Genomic DNA, 18,513 nt, shown 5'->3' with positions numbered 1-18,513 from the left:
AAAAAGAATTAAATTAACATCAGATTTTCTACATTCAAAAAAAAACGAATTCAAATAGAAATTAATCATTTTACAACTTAACCAAATTCACCCCAGAAATCACTGAATTCGATAATTTAGAAGAAAGTCAGACAAAAGCAGGGTTCCTACAGAATCTGGAAATCATGGAAATCATGGAAATGGTATGGAATTTTTAAAAGGCTTCTGGAAATCAGAGAAATCATGAAAAAGGCCTGTAATTTTTAAAAAATTCTAAATTTTTTCAGTTTTCCATTTTTTCTCTTGAACAAAAATTCAAATAATAATAAAGTTAAATGGTATAAAAGAGAAAAAAAATGTTGAATTTTAAGAAATTCAATTTTTCGGATTTTTGATAATTTTTAATAATTTTTTATTTTTTTCCAAAGAGTCGAGACAATTTAATAAGTAAAGTATTTTCCAAAAGCACAAAAATAATGAAGCTAAATCCAAATAAAAGAGAAAAAAAAATGTTGAATTTTAAGAAAATCGGATTTTTGAATTTTGTCGAATTTTTGATAATTTTAGATTTTTTACCAAAAAGTCGAGACAATTTAATAAGTAAAGTATTTTCCAAAAGCACAAAAATAATAAAGCTAATTCCCATAAAAGAGAGGAAAAAATGTTGAATTTTAAGAAATTCGAATTTTTGATAATTTTCGATAATTTTACATTTTTTACCAAAGAGTCGAGACAATTTAATAAGTAAAGTATTTTCCAAAAGCACAAAAATAATGAAGCTAAATCCCATAAAAGAGAGAGAAGAATGTTAAATTTTAAGAAATTCAGATTTTTGAATTTTTGATAATTTTCGATAATTTTACATTTTTTACCAAAGAGTCGAGACAATTTAATAAGTAAAGTATTTTCCAAAAGCACAAAAATAATGAAGCTAAATCCAAATAAAAGAGAAAAAAAAATGTTGAATTTTAAGAAAATCGGATTTTTGAATTTTGTCGAATTTTTGATAATTTTAGATTTTTTACCAAAAAGTCGAGACAATTTAATAAGTAAAGTATTTTCCAAAAGCACAAAAATAATGAAGCTAAATCCCATAAAAGAGAAGAAAAAATGTTGAATTTTAAGATAATCGGATTTTTGAATTTTGTCGAATTTTTGATAATTTTACATTTTTTACCAAAGAGTCGAGACAATTTAATAAGTAAAGTATTTTCCAAAAGCACAAAAATAATAAAGCTAATTCCTATAAAAGAGAGGAAAAAATGTTGAATTTTAAGGAATTCAGATTTTTGAATTTTTGATAATTTTCGATAATTTTACATTTTTTACCAAAGAGTCGAGACAATTTAATAAGTAAAGTATTTTCCAAAAGCACAAAAATAATGAAGCTAAATCCCATAAAAGAGAGAGAAGAATGTTAAATTTTAAGAAATTCGGATTTTTGAATTTTTGATAATTTTCGATAATTTTACATTTGTTACTAAAGAGTCGAGACTATTAAATAAGTAAAGTATTTTCCAAAAGCACAAAAATAATGAAGCTAAATCCCATAAAAGAGAGAGAAGAATGTTAAATTTTAAGAAATTCGGATTTTTGAATTTTTGATAATTTTCGATAATTTTACATTTTTTACCTAAGAGTCAAGACAATTTAATAAGTAAAGTATTTTCCACATTAAAAAGTTTGACATTAAAAAATATAAAAAATGCCAATACTTAACCCACAAAATTAAATTTTCAAAACAAACAAATGAATGCAGATAATTTGCTAACGGAAAGGAAACTTACGATTATTATAATGTATACTTTTAATATTAAATTATTAGTTAAAATTGTATCTGAAATTTATTTTTAATTAAATTTTTATTAGAAAAATCTACGAGAATTTAATTACTTAAATACAAAACCCATTAATTTATAATAATTAATTATAAATAGATATTAAAGAATTTAACTAATTTCAGAAGAATTTGAATTATTAAAATTTTTCAAAAACCTAAGTTCTTTAAAATTTATAATTAAGAGGACTTTCTGATGAAGGATTTAAGCACATTTTTGAAAACACATTTTTTCCTCGAAATCTGACGAATCGATTTTTAAAAAATAAAAAATTGTAATTTTCCAAAATATTAAATTAACTCTCTGATTTCCAGACAAAACTTTGACTAATTTATTTAATTGTTAAATTATTCAAAAACATCAAAAACTTAATTTTTAAATAAATATTTAATCATTCTTATTTTTTTTTAGGGAAATTAAGATTTTCAAAAATTTCAAATTCAATAACATATAAGAATATTATTTTAAAACATGAAGAAAGCGATCATTCCGAGTCTTCGACTCGGAGCAATCGATTTCTTCATTTTTTATAATGTTTTTAATATTCAATTATAATCTAAAATTTTAACTGAAATTCATTTTTAAATTAATATTTATTAGAAAAATCTACGAGAATTTAATTACTTAAATACAAAAATAAATATTTTATTAAATAATTCAATGTTTCTTAAAATTCAATTATCATAAAGAATTTTATAAACAAAACTTTAAATAATTGAATTATTTTGACAGATGTTAAGGGGTTACACCACTGTAGACATTAAAAAAATTTTTTTATTTTTTTATTAGCTTAAAAATTTTTTTGAACCTTCTAGAATAAGGAAAAAAAGGATTTATACATGTCTGAAATCGATTTCATTGAAATTTCAAGCTTTTTTACCGGAGAAGAATTTTAACTTACATAAAACATGCATTACAAAAATGGCTCCAGTGCGGACATTTTGGAATATTTATTAATTAAAATTTGTAATTTTTAAGTTGAATATATAAGTTAATAACTACTTAAAATATTGTTACTGTATTTCCTTTCCTTACACTAAAAAAAATTATTGAACAAATGCTTCTTACAGCCCGCTGTAGTAGTGTCGCTCTTTTAACGCGTTTTTCTCAAAACACAGTTTTTGAAATCTGCAAGCAGTATAACTCAAACAATTTTCAATATTTTCAATCGGGTTTTTTTATTACATTTTTAAAATTAAATTTTGAACAGAAATACGTAGGGGTTTTTTGATAAGTTAATTTACACAATTGTTATAAACAATTAAGTGTCGTTTTTTTTGGTCGAAAAATGAGTTTTTTCTTCAAATGCTTGCCAATTACACAACAATCAATATTTTTAAAATCCCCTACGTATTTCTGTAGCTATTCTCATGTAGATTAAGAAAAAAAATTTATTTGTTTCTAGACTGAAATTTACATTACTTATACTGCTTGCCGTAGAGCTCCTGGGAAAAAATATGCATTACTAAAATAGTTCCTGTGCCGCCATTTTGGAATATTTATTAATAAAAATTTGTAATTTTTTACTTGAATATACAGTCAATAACTTCCTAAAACATTATAACTATATGTCATTTCCTTCCATTCAAAAAAAATTCCTGAAAAAAACGTTGTTTTTGAAGCATTTACAGTGGTGTAACCCCTTAATAAAAATGTCATTTTTCGAGAAATTTGATTAAAATCGTATTAAAAATAATTGAACTTAGCTAAAGAATTTTATAAGAATTTTTAAAAACAATTTAATGCCTGTGAAATTTTAATTATTTATGAAAATAATTAAATAATTGCGTAGAATTTTATTAAAATTTTTTTTTAATAATTGAATTATTTTGGGAAATTTTATTGAAATAGTAGATATTAAAAATCATTGAATTCAGAAAAGTTTTTGAAAATAATTGAAATTTTGCCAAGATTTTTATTAAAATTTTTAAAAATAATTGAATTCTTGAGATGAATTTCATTAAAATTTCTTTTTAAATAATTGAATTGTATCGTGAAATTTTATTGAAATAAAAGATATTAAAAATAATTTAATTTGGACAAATTTTTGAAATTAATTAAATTTCTACGAAGAATTTTATTCAAATTATTTGGAAAAGAAATGTAATTGTAATAAAAAATTTTATTAAAATTTTTAAAAATAATTTAATTTTTTTAAGAAATTTAATTCAAAACGTATTGAAAATAATACTTAAATTCTAATAAATAAATTGTAGCAAAGGTTTTTAAAATACTTGAACTTCTTTGATGAATTTAAAAAAAATTTTTAAGAATAATTACATCTTTCGAGGAATTAAATGAAAATTATATTAAACGTAATTGAAACTCTGCGATGAGTTATTTATAAAAATAATTGAATACCAAAAAAAATTTTATTATTCATGAAAATAATTGAATAATAATTTATGAAAATAATTTGTAAATAATTGAATTCCTGTGAAATTTTTATTATTTATGAAAATAATTTGTAAATAATTGAATTCCTGTGAAATTTTTATTATTTATGAAAATAATTCGTAAATAATTGAATTTCTGTGAAATTTTTATTATTTATGAAAATAATTAAATATTTGCGTAGAATTTTATTAAAGTAGTAGATATTAAAAATCATCGAATTCAAGAAAGTTTTTGAAAATAATTGAATTTTTGGCAAGAATTTTATTAACTTTTTAAAAAATAATTGAATTTCTGAGAAAAATTTTACTATAATTTTAAAAATAATTGAATTTCTGCAATCATTTGTAATTGCTTTAAAATTCAATATCTTTTAGTTTTTTTTTTAACTAAAATTCTTCTAAAAATTTTTTATTTTTAATTTTAATAAAAAATAAGATTTCTAATTAAATTCATTGAAAACTGAAATTTTCCAAAATTTCAAATTAAATCCTTTTGAAGTTTATCTGTTTATGAAAATTGGAAACGCAACTCTTTTAAAATTGAATTAATTATGAAATATTTAAGTAAAATTAGATTTCAAGAATAAGCACAATAACTTTAGAAAACAACAATTTTCCAGGATTTCGATCAAAATTCCAGGTCTGTGAAGCTGGCCGAACCACTTTTATAAAAATGAATTTAAATTATACCATTAATTAGTGCTCAATTAGTGCTATTTTTGTACCATATTGCCGAATTTAGTGCTCAATGTTTATTTAAAAAAAACAATGGTTCTGCTGAGTGAACGTTCCGCTGGCCGGACCATAACGAAAAACGCTTTAAAAACGCCAACAGAATATTTATAAATAGCCTATTATTTAGTGCTCAATTAGTGCTCAAAGATTAACAAAATAAAAAATTTTTTTATTAATTATTTATTTAAAAAAAAAAAAATTTTTTGAATGAGTGAGTAATCCGTTAGCCAGACCATAACGAAAAACGCAATAAAAACACCAACAAAATATTTATCGATAGCCTATTATTTAGTGCTCAATTAGTGCTCAAAGATTAACAAAATAAAAATTTTTTAATTAATTATTTATTTAAAAAAAATTTTTTTTCGATTGAGTGACTAATCCGCCAACCGCACCATTACGACAGACACGTCAAAAATCACAACAAAATATTTATCAATACCCTAAAATTTAGTGCTCAATTAGTGCTTAAATATTAACACAATAAAAAATTGTTTATTAATTATTTATTTATAAAAAACATTTCTTCGAAAGAGTGAACACGTTAAAAATGTTTTAAATTCGTTTTATAATTCGTTTTCTTAGCCTATAATTTAGTGCTCAAATAGTGTTCGCAGATTAAGAAAATAAAAAATTTTTTTTATTAATTATTTATTTAAAAGAAAAACTTATTCAAATGAGTGAGCGAACCGCTATCCGCACCATTACGAAAAACACATTAAAAACGCCAACAAAATAGTTATCAATAGCATATTATTTAGTGCTCAATTAGTGCTGAAAGATTAACACAATTCAAAATTTGTTTATTAATTATTTATTTAAAAAACTAACTTATTAGCTTATTACTAACTCAGCGATCCGCTGGCCGGACCATAACGAAAAACACGTTAAAAACGCCAACAGAATATTTACAATTAGCCTATTATTTAGTGCTCAAAGATTAACACAATTCAAAATTTGTTTATTAATTATTTATTTATAAAAAACATTTCTTCAATAGTTCTAGAGTTCCTGATAGTTTTTAGAAATAGTTCCGGCAATTAAATAGTAAAAAATAAGTTTTTTCATAATAGGGGGCCAACTTCACGCAGTCCCTCACTATTGAAAAAGTGGATTTATAATTAGAGTTTTGAGTTGTTCTAATAGAGTTCTAGAGTTCCCTACATTTTATTCGAATAGTTGAGCCATGTTAAGTTGGCACTACTTTTTTGAAAAATCAAAAATTTTACAAGAGTTCTGAGCACTTTTGCAATAGTTCTAGAGTTCTCTAACGATTATTTAAATAGTTCTGATAATTAACAATAAAAAAAGCGACAATGAAAAATCATAGTGCTAACTTTGCATAGCACTATGATTTTTGCAAAAAAGAGTTCTGACCTAATATTCTGAAAGAGAATAAAGAGTTCTAGAGTTCTTTACTAAAAAAACAAGAGTTCTGCAAAATTTCAAAAGTTATTAACAAATTAAAAAAAGATATGAAAATAATATTTTGCAAGTTCTGAATAGAGTTCTGGCATCGTTGCGAAGAGTTCTATAAGTATGTCTAATGACATTTTGTTCTAAATCCAAAATCAAAAAAGTTACGGGACTATGAAGTTTTCTAAAATTTTCAAAATTTAAAATTCAGAGTTCTGAGGGTTTTGTAAAGAGTTCTGGCATCGTCATAAAGAGTTGTATAAGAATTTCTTGTGACATTTTGTTTTAAATCCAAAATCAAAAAAGTTACAGGACTTTGAAGATTTCAAGAAATTAAAAAAATTAAAAATTCAGAATTCTGAGGATTTAATGTTTAATAATTTTGGGACAATCATGTTGCACTTTCCTCAAACAGTTAAGTCCTGTAACTTTTTTGATTTTGGATTTAAAACAAAATGTCATTAGGAATACTAACTTATAGAACTCTTTATTATGATGCCAGAACTCTAATCATAACTCTGAATTTTTAAATTTTTTGAAAATTTTAAAGTTCTGTAATTTTTTGGATTCTAGATTTAAAACAAAGTGTCATAAGGAATACTTATAGAACTCTTTTTAATGATGCCAGAACTCTTTTCAGAACTTTCAGAACTCTGAATTTAAAAATTTTAAAAATTTATGAAAATTTCAAAGTCCTCTAACTTTTTTGATTTTGGATTTAAAACAAAATGTCATTAAGAATACCTATAGAACTCTTTATGATTATGCCAGAACTCTTTTCAGAACTCTCAGAACTCTGAATTTTCAAATTTTTTTAAAATTTCAATGTCCTGTAACTTTTTTGATTTTGGATTTAAAACAAAATGTCATTAGGAATACTTATAGAACTTTTTACGATGATGCCAGAACTCTTTTCAGAACTCTCAGAACTCTGAATTTTAAAATTTTGAAAATTTATGAAAATTTCAAAGTCCTGTAACTTTTTTGATTTTGGATTTAAAACAAAATGTCACTAGAAATACTTATACAACTCTTTATGACGATGCCAGAACTCTTTACAAAACTCTCAGAACTCTGAATTTTAAATTTTGAAAATTTTAAAAAACTTCATAGTCCCGTAACTTTTTTGATTTTGGATTTAGAACAAAATGTCATTAGACATACTTATAGAACTCTTCGCAACGATGCCAGAACTCTATTCAGAACTTGCAAAATATTATTTTCATATGTTTTTTTAATTTGTTAATAACTTTTGAAATTTTGCAGAACTCTTGTTTTTTTAGTAAAGAACTCTAGAACTCTTTATTCTCTTTCAGAATATTAGGTCAGAACTCTTTTTTGCAAAAATCATAGTGCTATGCAAAGTTAGAACTATGATTTTTCATTGTCGCTTTTTTTATTGTTAATCATCAGAACTATTTAAATAATCGTTAGAGAACTCTAGAACTATTACCAAAGTGCCTAGAACTCTTGTAAAATTTTTGATTTTTCAAAAAAGTAGTGCCAACTTTACATGACTGAATAGTTCTGATAATCCGAAGTCATAAACAAATAATTGAAAACACGAGAATTTTTCAAAAAATCTAAAATGTTACGTTACAAGAGTTCTAATTAGAGTTCCGTTAGCCCCCCATCTAGATCAATAAAAAACTCTTATAACAATTTTTTCAAAACCTAAAAACTACAAAACTACAAGACTTTTATGTTTTAAAAGAAATTTTTTTTTTTTCAATTGAAAGTTCTATGAGTTCTAATCAGATTTCTGTGAGCCCCTAATACTGTTCGATAAAATAACTATAATAGGTAACAATTTTCTTAAGACCCAAAAACTACTGAATTACAAGACTTTAAAGTTTCAAAAAAATTCATTTTTTTGTTAAATTTAGAGTTCTAAGAGTTCTGATGAGAGTTCTGCGAGCCCCCAATAGTGTTCGATAAAAAACCCTGAAACCAATTTTTTCAAAACCTAAAAACTATTAAACTACAAGACTTTTATGTTTCAAAAGAAATTTGGTTTTTTTAAATTGAAAGTTCTATGAGTTCTAATCAGAGTTTTGTGAACCCCAAATCTTCAGACAACTACCAATTGCTTGGTCAATAAGCTTTGTTTTACATATATAATTACGCACCATTATGTATATCAACCTAAAAAGAACAATTAAACACTTTTTTAAAATTTGCAATGGCATTAACAGGATTTTACCGTGCCGTATTATCTCTATAACTATCCTTGCCCCTTGAGCCCATATTTCAGTTTTTTCTAAATTTTAAGGAACGACGTGAATTAATTTGAAAATAAATACAATATTCGTGTTCAGCAGGAAATTCCACTCCGAAAAACACTTACGTAAATAAATATTCTGAAACTCTAATATAGAAAACAATATGATAAACATAACGTTGACATTTTAGCAAAATAGACTATTTTCAAAAATAAACTCCTAACTTCGCAAATGGTGACAGATTGACTTCCAATTTTTACTATCATCTTTTGGTGTTAAAATGCGAATATACCATGAATTACTCGATTTTTGAGCATAAGCAAAAACTTACTATCCTTGCCCCATCCTCCCCTGTATAAAAAAATAAAAGTAAAAAAATATATAAAAATTTTAATAAACTATAAAAATTAAATTCATCAGCTAATGTCAGGGTATTTATTGACATTTGATTTTACCAAAAATTATCATACTGATGTCAGATTAACCCTTTAAGTTGTAGTTAAATAAAAGTCAAATTACACATAGATTATGACGTAACTAAATGAGAGAGTAAAAAATGAAACGTCAAAATTAGGTCAAAATGATAGGTGTAAGAGCAAACACAATTATAAAATTACCTTACATTGTTAGGTCAGATGGCAAACTTCACCTCATCATTAAGTCTGCGCGCGGAAATTGTTTGACAAATTTTGACGTCTAGGTCAAAACTGCCCTCAAACTTGACCTAAATTTTTAGGGTAGCGGGAATTCTTTGTCAAATTTTGATGCGTAGGTCAAAACTGCCCTCAAAATTGACCTACATTTTGAGGGTAGCGAAAATTGTTTGTCAAATGTTGACGTCTAGGTCAAAATTGACCTAAATTTTGAGGGAAAAACTACAGGTCAACTCTCGACCTGTAGGTCAAAAAATCTTGAAACAGCGGCGGCGATATCTTTTTGTAATATAGAGAGATAATATTATATAATATATTATTATATATTATAATCAGCGACCCTAGAAACCTTAAGGTACCAAGTTTCATAAAAATCTATTAAAAATTTTTTCAACAAACTTTTGGCCCGAACAGTGGAAATCTCGTTGATAGCCAAGGGGTTAATTTGTTAATAACTTTCGAAATTTTGCAGAACTCTTGTTCTTTTGGTAGAGAACTGTAGAACTCTTTATTCTCTTTCAGAATATGAGAACAAAACTCTTTTTTGCATAAATAATAGTTCTATGCAAAGTTAACACCAAGTTTTTTCATTGTCGCTTTTTTTGTCAATCATCAGAACTATTTAAATAATAATCGTTATAGAACTCGAGAACTATTGCTAAAGTGCCCAGAACTCTTGTTAAAATTTTGATTTTTTTAAAAAGTAGTGCCAACTTTACATGACTAAGTGTTTGAACTTATTCAATTATTCAAAAACAAATTAATTTCAAACCTTAAAGTCTTGTAATTCAGTAGTTTTTGGGTTTTGAGAAAATTGTTATTAGGGTTTTTTCTCGAACTCCATGGGTGGCTCACAGAACTCTGATCAGAACTACAAGAACTCTTAATTTAAAAAAAACAAATTTTTTTGAATCTTCAATGTCTTGTAGTTATGTAGTTTTTAGGTTTTGAAAAAATTCTTATTAGGGTTTTTTATCAAACACTATTGGGGGTTCACAAAACTCTGATTAGAACTCATAGAACTTTCAATTTAAAAAAACCAAATTTCTTTTGAAACATAAAAGTCTTGTAGTTTAATAGTTTTTAGGTTTTGAAAAAATTGGTTTCAGGGTTTTTTATCGAACACTATTGGGGGCTCGCAGAACTCTCATCAGAACTCTTAGAACTCTAAATTTAACAAAAAAATGAATTTTTTTGAAACTTTAAGGTCTTGTAATTCAGTAGTTTTTGGGTCTTAAGAAAATTGTTACCTATTATAGTTATTTTATCGAACAGTATTGGGGGCTCACAGAAATCTGATTAGAACTCTTGTAACGTAACAATTTAGATTTTTTGAAAAGGAAGGGAACTCTAGAACTCTATTAAAACAACTCAAAACTCTAATTATAAATCCACTTTTTCAATAGTGAGGGACTGTGTGAAGTTGACCCCCTATTATGAAAAAACTTATTTTTTACTATTTAATTGCCGGAACTATTTCTAAAAACTATCAGGAACTCTAGAACTATTGAAGAAATGTTTTTTATAAATAAATAATTAATAAACAAATTTTGAATTGTGTTAATCTTTGAGCACTAAATAATAGGCTAATTGTAAATATTCTGTTGGCGTTTTTAACGTGTTTTTCGTTATGGTCCGGCCAGCGGATCGCTGAGTTAGTAATAAGCTAATAAGTTAGTTTTTTAAATAAATAATTAATAAACAAATTTTGAATTGTGTTAATCTTTCAGCACTAATTGAGCACTAAATAATATGCTATTGATAACTATTTTGTTGGCGTTTTTAATGTGTTTTTCGTAATGGTGCGGATAGCGGTTCGCTCACTCATTTGAATAAGTTTTTCTTTTAAATAAATAATTAATAAAAAAAATTTTTTATTTTCTTAATCTGCGAACACTATTTGAGCACTAAATTATAGGCTAAGAAAACGAATTATAAAACGAATTTAAAACATTTTTAACGTGTTCACTCTTTCGAAGAAATGTTTTTTATAAATAAATAATTAATAAACAATTTTTTATTGTGTTAATATTTAAGCACTAATTGAGCACTAAATTTTAGGGTATTGATAAATATTTTGTTGTGATTTTTGACGTGTCTGTCGTAATGGTGCGGTTGGCGGATTAGTCACTCAATCGAAAAAAAATTTTTTTTAAATAAATAATTAATTAAAAAATTTTTATTTTGTTAATCTTTGAGCACTAATTGAGCACTAAATAATAGGCTATCGATAAATATTTTGTTGGTGTTTTTATTGCGTTTTTCGTTATGGTCTGGCTAACGGATTACTCACTCATTCAAAAAATTTTTTTTTTTTTAAATAAATAATTAATAAAAAAATTTTTTATTTTGTTAATCTTTGAGCACTAATTGAGCACTAAATAATAGGCTATTTATAAATATTCTGTTGGCGTTTTTAAAGCGTTTTTCGTTATGGTCCGGCCAGCGGAACGTTCACTCAGCAGAACCATTGTTTTTTTTAAATAAACATTGAGCACTAAATTCGGCAATATGGTACAAAAATAGCACTAATTGAGCACTAATTAATGGTATAATTTAAATTCATTTTTATAAAAGTGGTTCGGCCAGCTTCACAGACCTCAAAATTCCCCGACTTTTCCAGGTTTTTTTTCAAGGTTTTTAAAATTCCTTGGCATTTCCAGGTTTTCCTTTTCGTCAGAAATAAAAAAAAATGAAGTTTTTGTATTAGAATTCGTGGTAATTTCATAGTTTATGACTATGAACAAAAACAAAAAAAAAATCAAAAAATATATCTAAATTCTGAATTTTCTTATGAAATCTAAAAATTTAATTTTTTCTAGTACTTTTAGTAAAAATTCCTGACATTTCCCTGAATTCTCTAACCAAAGAGGCAACCTTGCTCTAGAAGTCCCCACAAATCCCGTATTTTTAAAAAAATTTTTCTCCCCTTTTATTTGACCGTATTTTTAAAATTCTTGAATTGTTAAATTTTGACTCGGCGAGCATTACCTTTAATTGCATTGGATGAATTTCATAGGGTACAGTATGAACGTTGTTCATAGTTTGTAATCCAAGTTGTTGTGGTTGATTTTGTTGCAAAAGACCCAGTTTATTTAGCGGATATTTCCATTTTTCTTGACTCTGAAATAATATTAGAGAAAAAATTGTATATTTTCCAAAGTTTCAAGTGTAAAATTTGATTGAAAGAGAAAAAGAAAAAAAAGAAAAGAAATAACATACACTATCAATATTAGCCTCATCAGCCAATGCCCAAGCACGAGGTGCTTGTTTATTATGAAATCCAGAAGACTGAGCATTGAAGTCTGCTTCAATTGGCCGTTGAAATACGTAGCCAACCATTGCGTCGTCTTGGGGTCTGCTGATTCCCATTTGATGAGTTTGTCCACTTTGAATTCTCACTCCATCACCACCAGCCATAATTTGAGTACCCTGATCGGAATCCTAAAGAAAAATTACCATTTAGTATTATAATCCAACAATTCTATCATCTTAATAAATCATTTTCATATATTTTCCTTCCTATTCAAATCACCAAAAAAAGGGGGAAAAGGTGACAAAATTGAAAAAGGGACAAGAGGAAAAAATTGGACTATCTATGATGCCTATTATAAGAAAAGGATAAATTAAATTTTAAATTTCTTTTAGCCGAAGAGTAAAGAATGTAATTTCCAACAAGTTGCATTTGATGAAAAATTACAGTATTTTGTCAATCAGATAAATTTTCGTTAAATTCTAGGTTATGTTATACCCAAATCGTTTCTTATTCAAGTAAAATTGTAATTTTTATTCAAATCCAACTTTTAATCAAGGTTGCCACGCTTTTGCTCTTTTCAAATTCCCTGACTTTTCCAGGTTTTCCAGGTTAAAAAACGGAATTTTTCCAGGTTTTTAAAACTACTTTTATATTTTACAAAATTAAATAATTTCAATAAATTTTTAAAAATACATGGAACTTTCATATAATACTGTATTCCGCATTTATTTATCTTTTTTAAATAAATATTTAGTTATTATTTTTCCATAGGAATTAAAATTCTTCAAAAGATTCAAATTCAAATCTTTTTGAAATTAAACAACTTATAAAAAATTGTTATAAAACATGAAGAAATCGATGACTCCGAGTCGAACGAGTCTTCGACTCGGAGCAATCGATATCTTCATGTTTTATAAATAATTAAAAATGACCGAACGATAAAATCATTATTTTATATTATAAAAATATTGTTACTCTAATTTATTCAAAATTACTTTCATCACTTCAATTTAATTATTGTTTTCCAAAATATTTAACTAAAATTCTTCTTTAAATAATTAATTATTCATTCATTTTTAATAATTTTTGAAAAATTTCTTTGAAAATTTTCAAATCCGTTTGTTTACAATTCAATTTTACGAAATTTCATCGATTATTCGGAAATTCTTCCGAAAATATATATTAAAAAAATAAAAACTTCAAATAACTGAAAAAAATTCAATTAAACTTTTTCAGAAAAATTAAATCTACACAATTTTTAGTTGAAAGTATGAAAAATTTAAACATTCAAAGATTATAATTTAAAACCTTTTCAAAATTCAACTAATAGAAACGACTATTTTTTAGTAAAATCTGATAATTCAAAAGCAAAAATTCAGTCTCTAATTCAAATTAGAAAACATTTTTACTAATTCAAATTTAGAGAGTTTAATATTAAATTATTATCTAAAATTTGAACTGAAATTCATATTTAAATAAATTTTTATTAGAAAATTTTACTAGAATTCAATTATTCAAATACAAAATTAAATAATTTATTGAACAAATGAATGTTTCTTAAAATTCAATTCCCATAAAGAACTTTATCAACAAAATTTTTAAATAATTTAATTCTTTCGACGAATTTTTATAAAATTTTTAAGAATAATTACATTTTTCGTGAAATTCGATTAAAATTGTCTTAAAAATAATTGAAAATTCCGCGATGAGTTTTACGATTTGTGAAAATAATTGTAATCCCTAAGAAGAATTTTATTATTTTTAACAATATTTAATTTTTGCAAAGAATATTATTACTCTTGATAATAACTGAATTTCTGCAATAATTTCGTAACTTTTCCAAAATTAAATTTTTTTTTCGTGTTTTTAACTAAAATTCTTCTGTAAATGCATTATTTTTAATAATTTTTGAAAAAGTTCTTTGAAAATTTTCAAATTGTTTACAATTCAATATTACAAAATTTGAATTATTTGTAAATTCTTCAACTAAATATTTATATTAGGAAATAAAAACTTGAAATAATTTCAAAATAAAATCCTCAATTAAATTTTCTCAAAAAAATTAATTCCACAGAATTGTTAGTTAAGAATATGGAAAATTCAGATTTTCAATGATTTTAATTTGAAACCTTTTCAAAATTCAATTATTGAACTACAAAAAAAATATTTATTGAATAATTGCATATTTTTAAAGTTGAATTCTCATAAAGAATTTTATAAATATATTTTTAAAAAATTGAATTCTTTTGATGAATTTTAATACAATTTGTAAGAATAATTATATTTTTCGAGAAATTCGATTAAAATTATTGTATTAAAAAATAATTGAAATTCTACAATGAGTTTTACTTTTATTATTTAATGAAAATAATTGAATTCCTAAAAAGAATTTTATTATTTACGAAAATAATTGAATCCATGTAAAAATTTTATTATTTATGAAAATAATTGAATGATTGCGAAGAAATTTATAAAAAAAATTCAAATAATTGAATTCCTGTGAAATTTTTATTATTTGATTTTGAATTCCTGTGAAATTTTTATTATTTTATGAAAATAATTAAAGATTTGCGTAGAATTTTATTAAATTTTTTTTAACAATTGAATTCTTTTGGCCAATTTTATTAAAATAGTAAGTATTAAAAATCATTGTTTGAGGAAAATTTTTAAAAATAATTGAAATTTTGCCACGAATTTTATTAAAATTTTTGAAAATAATTGAATTTCAGAGAGAAGAGTTGAATTATTTCTAAAGATAATTGAAATTTTAACGAGAATACTAGAATTTAATTATTCAAAGACAAAAATAAATAATTTATTGAACAATTGAATGTTTTTTAAAATTGAATTCTCATTTAAAGAATTTTATCAACAAATTTTTAAATAGGTAATTAAAATTCTTTTGAGGAATTTCAATAAAATTTTTAAGAATAATTTCATTTTTCGAGAAATTAGATTAAAATTGTATTAAATAGAATTAAATCTCTGTAAAAAAAAATTTGATTTATTTTTTTAAGAAAAGTTTTTGAAAATAATTGAAATTTTGTCAAGAATTTTATAAACTTTTTGAAAATAATTGAATTTTGGAGAATAATTACATTTTTCGAGAAATTCCATCAAAATTTGTATTAAAAATAATTGAAATTTCCGCGATGAGTTTTATTATTTATGAAAATAATTGAAAACCTATAAAGTTTTTTATTATTTATGAAAATAATTGAATCTCTGTAAAAATTTTGATTATTTAAGAAAATAATTGAATTATTGCGAAGAAATTTGTAAATAATAGAATTCCTGCGATGAATTTTATTATTTATGAAAATAATTGAATGTTTGCGTAGAATTTTATTCAAATTTTTTTTAATAATAATGAAATTCTTTTGGAAAATTGAATTATTGCGAAGAAAAATTGTAGATGCAACTCTTTTAAAATTTAATTAATTTTGAGATATTTAAGAAAAATTCGATTTCAAGAATAAGCACAATAATTTTAGAAAACAATAATTTTCCAGGATTCTGATCAAAATTCCCCGACTTTTCCAGGTTTTTTCAAGGTTTATAAAATTCCCTGACATTTCCACGTTTCCAGGTTGCGTGGCAAGCCTGTAATTTAATTGATTACAATGTTGAAAATTACAATATCTACTTGTCCACTAAATCGAATTTAAAATTTAATTTGTTCCTTTTAAAAGATACGAAATTATGACACTAGATTAACTTTTCTTCCAATTCTTTGTCGGATTCTTCCCAAGCAGTCCTGCTAATTAGTCATAATTAAAAGGTCCTTAAGGACAAGTTATTCAGTGGTCACGTGCGACAATAGTGAAGTGTATGGAACACGTGTCCTACCGGCAACATGACCCTGAAATTATTAATTCCTTCATTACCTAATTACCTAACTTAATTACTTAATTATTTTATGATCTAAATTTGAATCCAAATATTACAATTAGAATTCTAAATTTGTCAGTTCTATTTTAATAATTATTTTTTCTCCGAGAATATCCCTAGCGCTATTATGATTATATTGTAAACTTTATTATCGATATTTTATAAAAATCATTTAATTTTTGTTACTTATATAAATTAAGATTTAATTATGTAAAAAAAGGGTGTATCATACCGTAAATAAACTAAACTAAACTAATACATTTTTGTTTCATAAATCAAGTTTTTCTAAAGTTTTGGGTTAGAAATGTACACTGTTGAATTTTTCAACTCCCAAGGGAAATAAAAGCAGTGAAATTATGATTTTTATATCTAAAATCTAAAATAATAGTTTTTGACACTAACTTCAGGAACATCTTAAAGTGGAGATAATAAGGTATTTTTTAAAGCAAAAATGTTGAGGTGAAACTTCAAAAAATTGCAATAAAAATTTTCCTATGCCCTTTTAAGGATTATCTCTTGTACAGAATTTAAATCCCCAATCTTTTCCAATTCAAACAATTTCAGAATTCGCACTCAATAATTAATTTTAAACAAGTAGCAAAAAGTAGTAAATAAAAGTAGCTATTAAAATTTTTGAGAATAATTAAATGTCTGTGTCGCATTTTATTAAATTTTTTTTTGAAAATAATTGAATTCCTAAAAAAAGTATTTTATTGTTTATGAATATAATTGATTTTTTGCGAATCATTTCATTAGAATTTTTTAAAATACTTAAATTTCCAAGAAGAAATTTATTACTTTTAAAAATAATTGAATTCTTGTGATGAATATTGTTATTTATGAAAATAATTGAATTTTGCAAAGAATTTTATTAAAATGCTTCAAAATAATTGAATTTTCGGGAATAATTTTGTTATTTATCTTTAATAATTGAATTCTTTCGAATTATTTATGTAAATAATTGAATTCTTGGGAAGAATTTTATTAAAATCTAAATGAATAAATGAACTATAACAAAAAAAAATTAATTAAAATTGTATTTATAATAATTGATTTCTTTTGAACAATTTTATTGAAATAAATGAAAATAATTGAATTCCTGTGAAAAATTCTAATATTTTTGTAAATAATTGAATTCTTCCCAAGAATTTTAGAAAAACATTTTTTCGAAGAATTTAAATTAATTTTTTAAGAATAATTACATTTTTTGAGCAATTCTTGTCAAATTTTAAATAATTAAAAATAATTGAAATCCTGCGATGAATTTTATTATTTATGAAAATAATTGAATATTTGCAAAGAATTTTATTATTTACGAAAATAATTGAATACTTGCAAAGAATTTTATTAAAATTTCCAAAAATAATTGAATTCCTGAGAAGAATTTTATTATTTATGAAAATAATGGAATTATTGCGAAAAATTGTTTTTGTTATTGTTGAAAATAATTCAATTTTTTTGAAAAATTTTGTTATTTTTGAAAATAATTGAATTTTTGATGAATTTTAACAATTTTTTAAAAATAATTGAATTCTTATGCTAAATTTTATAAAAATACTAGATATTGAAAATAATTGAATTTCGAAAATTTTTGGAAAATAACTGAATCGTTTTAAAGAATTTGATAATAATTTTTTAGAATAGTTTTTTGATTTCTAGTATTAGCGAATTTAAAGTAGTGGAAATTCTAAAAAAAACAGAAATAGTAGCTTTTAGTGGCTGAAATCTAAAAAAAGTACCCAAATAGTAGCATAACGTAAAAAAGTAATAAATAATAGATTTTAGTAGATGAATGCGAAGCCTGAAATTTTTTCTGCAATATATCGTTTTTGTTTTCAACTCGCATTTGGTTAAATATGAAAAATATTCTTCGATAAAACTTCAATATTCTTAAACACTATATATAATTCTAAAAGTGAAACAGTATTTGAAAAGTTTTCAATTCTTTTGCCAATGCAAAGTATTTGGAGTTACAAAAATAACAAACACTGTCTCTATATTACTTAAATCATTTTTTTCTTTTCTTTTTGTTAAGCGACCTTCATTTATTTGTTTCTGCAATATATTTATGTATTTTCTCTTGTTTTAAGTTTATATAATTCATATTATGAATATTCTCATCTTTTT

At 23.8% G+C, this 18,513-nt stretch overlaps 1 protein-coding gene across 2 annotated transcripts in view; it reads right to left on the bottom strand.

Annotated features, from left to right (window-relative positions):
* LOC122505124 (maternal protein pumilio) overlaps window positions 1–18,513 on the bottom strand; it is a 208,270-nt gene that overhangs the window by 184,194 nt on the left and 5,563 nt on the right. For both annotated transcript variants that reach the window (XM_043616585.1, XM_043616586.1), the window contains exons 2-3: window positions 12,462–12,683; window positions 12,231–12,362 (exon numbers count right to left, since the gene is read on the bottom strand). In XM_043616585.1, the coding sequence (XP_043472520.1) occupies window positions 12,231–12,362; window positions 12,462–12,683 (354 nt within the window). The remainder of the gene's footprint in view (window positions 1–12,230; window positions 12,363–12,461; window positions 12,684–18,513) is intronic.

This window comes from Leptopilina heterotoma, unplaced genomic scaffold (genome assembly GCF_015476425.1).
Source record: "Leptopilina heterotoma isolate Lh14 unplaced genomic scaffold, ASM1547642v1 Lhet_343, whole genome shotgun sequence".
Classification (NCBI taxonomy): domain Eukaryota; kingdom Metazoa; phylum Arthropoda; class Insecta; order Hymenoptera; family Figitidae; genus Leptopilina; species Leptopilina heterotoma.
Note: the sequence above shows the minus strand (reverse complement) of the source record. Positions and strands in the feature narration are given on the sequence as shown.